This window comes from Sphaerodactylus townsendi, linkage group LG01 (genome assembly GCF_021028975.2).
Source record: "Sphaerodactylus townsendi isolate TG3544 linkage group LG01, MPM_Stown_v2.3, whole genome shotgun sequence".
Lineage (NCBI taxonomy): Eukaryota > Metazoa > Chordata > Lepidosauria > Squamata > Sphaerodactylidae > Sphaerodactylus > Sphaerodactylus townsendi.
Window position 1 is genome coordinate 76228793 of NC_059425.1, and position 6000 is coordinate 76234792.

Below are 6000 nucleotides of genomic sequence, written 5' to 3' on the forward strand. Positions count from 1 at the left end.
ATTATAAACTCTGCAATGGAAAACTGGAAGCCACTATGCCATTACATCACAGTCAAACTTTGTGTGGTATCAATCTGTGAGCACACACATATAAATACATAAAACTTTGGGTGGTCTACAAGCATATTATGTAAACTATTTTTCCTTCTTTTACTCTTCCATCAATCTGTAAGTTCCCTGTCTGCATCAGCTGAGATCAATGCTAATATAGAATTGCTCCTGCAGTTCCAAGTGAGCAAGATGCCTGCCCATAAGTGGTTTGAACTGCCAAAAAGGATGCTTAACATTTCTTTTACGTCTTGCTAAAGCATTCCATTCACATCCCAATTCCTCAATTGCCATCACATCCCAGTCACTTCTATAGAGCCCCAAACTAGCAAAATGTTCTAAGGGTCAGGCTGCCAGGTGATTTTTAAAAAATGCAGAATGTGAGCATGGGGCAGGGTGATCAATCCCTTTTGACGTGCACACATGAAAGGCGGTTTATAAGTCTTTTAATGTGTTTTTGCATAAATCCAGAGTAGTTCACTATCAGCACAGTATAATGCAGGTGTGAAATGTCATTGTTTTAATAAATAAAGATCAGTGACGTTAAATATTTCCTTGAAAAACTTGCATGCCATTGTCCACATCGTTATAGTTCTTATCATAGGAATGCTTTAGTAAACCTTTCCAATTATTAAACTAGTGTTTTTCAATATACATCCTGTTCCTTGCCGAAGGCCCAGATAGATAAATCCTGCTCCTCAAGCAGAGTAGAATAAAATGTTGGTTTAGTGAAATTACAACTTAATCCTGAGCGCCAAAACCAATGGAAACAGGTAAAATCCCACAGTACTTGCAAAACATCCTCGAGCTTGGACTTTCATGAATCAAAAACGGGAGGAAGTGACAGGGCAATCACTGAGAACACCTCAAGACTTTGATTGGCATATCTACTGTGAATGAAAGAAAATTAATATTCCCAAGTAATTTCATGGTATTGAGCTGGATTCTAAAAGGACTGGATTTTCCAGCTTCCCTCTTCCTTGTGCAGCCAGGTGTACCTTCCCAGAGGCCTCTGTTAAGGGACTTCAGTAAAGTTTAGTTCTGAAGGAGGCTGCAACTTGAGGGGGAAATCAGTGAAAATTCTGTAACCCATCCACTTTCCTCATAGGGGGAAACTGTTTTTCGTACATGTAATAGATGGTTTGGATCCAACCCTGTGCAGTTTGTGTTATGACTGGAGTTATCGTGCCTCCTCAGAAAAATTCCAGTTCCAATTTCCCTTTTGAAAATTGCTGTATTAATTTGGCACAGAAATGTCAATTGTTTTACTTTTCTCCTTCTATGGGAAAAAGGTTGTTGTTTTTTAATACCAAGCAGGTGACTGTTTATTCAAATACAATAAAAGTATTCCATAAGGGTCTACAAAACACCCTTCCCCCATGTGTGTGTGTTTTAAAAGTGTGTTGTTGGAAGATACTTTATTATGATAGCTTGCAAAACTTATTTCATATCAGAAACATTTTCTCTCTCTTTTTTTGGTTTTCTTTTCCCCCAAAGGTAGCTCAGTTGTCTTGGATTGAGAAGAAAGTTGCTACTGCTCTTTTTGGGACTCCGCCAACTTCAACAATATATGAAGCTTTGCAGAATTTTCTTAAGGTAGATACTGTTTTCTGACAGTTCTCTTTCATGGCCCACCTACCAAGTGGCTGGCGTTCAAGAGATTTGCTCAACAAGTTGTTCTCAGCAGCTATAAAGAGCAAAAGGAATGGTACCCAACCACAAGGTAGTAAAGGACAAAATTGTACCACAAGGCTACATCTTAATGCTGACAAAATAAAGCCTCCAACTGAAGTGCAATAACAACAGACTTTTTACCTGTATATTTCATTACAAACTAAAATAGAAATGTACACAAGTTTACAAACCAACCATCTATATAAGAACAGGGTAGCTGGAAATCTAGACTCAATGTCAACTTCCTAATGAAACTTCAAGGCTCATTTTACAAAAATGATAACAAAAATGCAAATAAATAGAAAAGTCCACAAGGAAACCCCCAGCCCAAAATATAAAATGTTTATACTTACAAACTGAATGGTACTAAGAAACACAACTTGTTACAATGAAAGCTAGAGTGATTCAATAGGCAGGCAGATGGAAATAATCTTTCTCTTGATTAGAGAAAACCAGGGGTTAGCCTGCGTGTCCTGTAGTGTCATTGAGACAAGGGAGCGTTCGGATGGCTGGTAGTGAAGGCGGAGCCAAAATCTAAATGCTCTAAGCCAAGCTTTATGTTCCAGAGTGTTTTGCCCCAGTTCTAAACACAGGGCTGCGTAAGGGATGCAGTTTGGAACTCCCATTATTTGGTGGGAAAACTTGGATTGGGGGACATTCAGAGCTTGGTTCACTGCTTGGATCCAGATAGGGACCCCATAGAGTAGTTGGGATTCAACCTTTGCATTGAAGATCCTTAATGCAGCCGGAACAAATGAGTGCCCTCTGCTATAAAAGAATCGAAGGATTCCAGAGATACTAGGGGAGGACAGAGTGAGCGCTGCCTTTTGGGACAGGAATGTCCATCACAGTAGTAAATTCTGTCCTAGGTTTAAAATGTAGTGGATAAGAGCTGAAAGTGGATTCACCCAGCTTATCAAAGAAAGATCTCAGTTTAATTAAATGGGTCAATTTGAATAGGTCTACTCGTGTCCTAAATGCATTATATGGAGGTGTTGGGACAAAGCTTTTACCAAGATTCAAAATACATAATTTCTTCATGCTAAATTGTCTAAATTGGACCACTTACGGTCTTTGATGATTTTCTGATTGATAGAAAACTCTACCTCATAAGTGTGCAGTATCACAATTGTCATGATGGAAAACGCAAGAGTTTCCTTGGTCGTGCTTCTTCTCTAGTCACCAGATTCTCTCATTTTGGGAGACATTGTGTGCTTCACTATAGTGAATCAGATCATTTGTCCATCAAAGTCAGTATTGTCTATTCCAGGGGTCTGCAACCTGTGGCTCTCCAGATGTTCATGGACCACAATTCCCATCAGCCCCTGCCAGCATGGCCAATTGGCTATAGAAGAAGCATGATGGGAATTGTGGTCCATGAACATCTGGAGAGCAACAGGTTGCAGACCCCTGGTCTATTCAGACTGACAGCAACTCTACAGAGCTAAGGCAGAAGCGTTTATATCACCAAATATTCAGTCCTTCCATTTAACTGAAGATGTCAAGGATTGAACCTGGAACCTACTGCATGCAAAGCAGAGGCACTTCCCCTCAACCACAGCCTCTCTCCTATGTTTTGTTGACTGTATTCATCTCATTGTGCCTCTGCTTATTGTTATTCATTATCATTTGGTCTTTTATTCAGGCAGAAGAAATACATCCTGGATATTCCAAGTACAATTATGTCTACTTAGCAAAGGTAACTGAAAAAAGTTATTTTTTTAAAAAATTTAAATCTGTTTTACAGAATGTCCAATTTGATTGTATTGACCTTTTTAATTTCAACCTTCAGTGCTACAAAGAACTTGGCCAGAGGACTAATGCGTTGAAGTATTGTGATTCTGCACTGTCAGTTCTGTCAGTCACCAAAGAGGTGGGTTGGAAGCATGGTACCCTTGTAATGTGGCTGCTGCCTCAGATCTCCTTGAACAGTGAGGTCTAGGAGCTGGCCATCATGTGTGGGCAGTTCATAATTTCTTGCTCTGCAACAGTGTCTATAATAAGGTTAGAGGCCCACCATAAGACCTATGCTACAGATACCTTTGACAGTGAGAAAGAATTGGGGAGGGGGAGTGAGACTTGATGGAAAGAATTATCTTTATGAAGATCTTCTCATAGAATTTTGAAATACACAATTATATAATTGAAGCTTTGGGAGCAACGCTGCAAGAAGTTTCATTTACAAACTGTGTAAGTTAATCTGACATCTCTTCTCATTACTGACAGTATTCTGGCAAAGAAGCACAGCAAGTACAAATAAATGCCTTTTGAGGCACTGATACATGATTACTTGGTTAGTTAACAACTGCTTATTACTGCTGTAGGACCCACCAAGTGAAAGCTTTCAGCAGGCATATTAATTATCAAGCAGAATGGATTTGTCTTGTCATCCGGTTCAATCCAACGCTTCAAGATAATGCTTGACAGCGGCCTGTCGCTTTTCCTTGAAGACACACAATTTTCCAAACCTTCATAAACAATGTGTTCTGCTATGGAACTAGTCTCTTTTATAAATCATATCCTAATATTAAACCTGAACCTATTTTTCTACTACTTGATCCCATGGAACACAACACAAAACTGTCCAGGGTATTCAGTAGATCAGTGGGGTTTTATATTCACATAGGACTTCCCTTTTCCTTTCTTGGGGAATGTTTTGCACTCATTTATTTATTTACTTACTTTTATGTGGTTTGCCTTTCTGAGACTCAAGGTGGCCCCATAAACTCAACCAGCATCATTTCCCCCACCATACAGATGGGTGTGGAGGGGGGGGGGGGACTGAGTGTGAGGGAGTAGTGTCTTGCCTAACACCACCTAGTCAGTTTAGTTTATTTAGCATTTTTAAACTATTTTTCTATTAAAGGTTTTTTCCAGGCAGATCACAAGTTAAAACATGGTCAAGTACATTTTTAAATTAATATAGACACAGACTGTCTTAAAAATCACAAGGAAATGAACCTTAATAAGTGCTGTTTCAATGATTATAAGACTTTTCCAGAAAATGGCCTGCAAAGTGAGGTCATAGAGTTCATGTTTGCATCTGGATGTGAGGGAAGTTGTTTAAAATGGAACCACTTGGGCAAACCTCTAAAAAGATGACAAGTTTTTAGCATGGAGCAGATTCCTCCAATAACTCTGGCATGTTCAACTAAACAAGTACAATGGTTACACACATGCCATCTTGGCATATATGTATGGCACCAAGGTTTCCATTTTGAATGAACACCAAGGCAATTGGATATATGAAGGGCTTGAAATTCAAGGAAAGTGATTTGCTTGGATTATCATCTATGGTCAAGATTCAAATAGCTCCAGCTACTGGAATGGACTTCACATAAATAAGTGTTTCATGGTCTGAAAATGGATAAAAATGTAAATTGCAGACTATAGTAATCAGCGAATTCATTCATACTTCTTCAAAGAAGGTAGCTGGAGAATGCTATCCATTAGAATTTTGTGTAATGAAATCTTTAAGAAATGTCTTTAGGAGAAAATGTGAAAATCATTAGCTGGAGTTGAATTTTATTTTAGGTCATCTTTATACTTTGTCTTTTGTGTAATGATTAAAGGGAAGAATTAAACAGTTATATTTTTCTGGACTATTAATACTGAAAATACTCAGTTATTGATGTAAAAAATGACATGGAGTACAGTGGCTTGTAGTTTTCCATTTGTAATTAAATAACATGTATTTTCTCTTCTTTTAGGACAAAGAGGCTGAGAAGGATTTAGAAGCTCTACTTCTTTCTCTGAAGCTGTGAAAATAAACTGTGCGTGTTCAGTTGCCATATTTGAATGATACTGCAGAAGAACTCTGCAGACCTAGGTCTTAGTTCTAAAGCGTCCATGTGAATCTTGTTCAGTGGTATTCATAGCCATGTGAGGCATACACCCAAAACAATAATTAATCTTGAAGCTAATCCAATGGAAAAAAAATGAGGAGGAGGGGTTACACAAGCTCACAGCCCTCAGGTAAATTTATTTCTGAACCAATAATGAGTGCTTGACTCTTGTTGCTGTGAAGAGGGTGCTATAAAAGCAGAACAGTTATGTTCTGCAAACTACTACTAACACATTTGGATAGATTTGTGGAACAAGCAATCCGGTTCTCTCTCTGGTGCTAGTTTAAATGAAAGTCTTGTCAGGAACTGAAGGCAACTGAACAAATAAATCTGACTCATCTGCTCCTTGGTTTGGGCTAAAGAAAATGTAGCAAACACTAGATGAAATGTCACTTCTCTTCCTGCCAATGTCTACTCATAGGCCGACTACGCA

The 6000-nt window shown here is 38.6% G+C and overlaps 1 protein-coding gene across 2 annotated transcripts in view; it reads left to right on the forward strand.

The window, feature by feature from the left end:
• Window positions 1–5697, forward strand: part of RMDN2 (regulator of microtubule dynamics 2) — a 34619-nt gene extending 28922 nt beyond the window's left edge. For both annotated transcript variants that reach the window (XM_048484319.1, XM_048484309.1), the window contains exons 8-11: window positions 1546–1644; window positions 3368–3421; window positions 3515–3595; window positions 5433–5697. In XM_048484319.1, the coding sequence (XP_048340276.1) occupies window positions 1546–1644; window positions 3368–3421; window positions 3515–3595; window positions 5433–5486 (288 nt within the window). In that variant the 3' untranslated portion in view covers window positions 5487–5697. The remainder of the gene's footprint in view (window positions 1–1545; window positions 1645–3367; window positions 3422–3514; window positions 3596–5432) is intronic.
• Window positions 5698–6000: the final 303 nt, after the last annotated feature.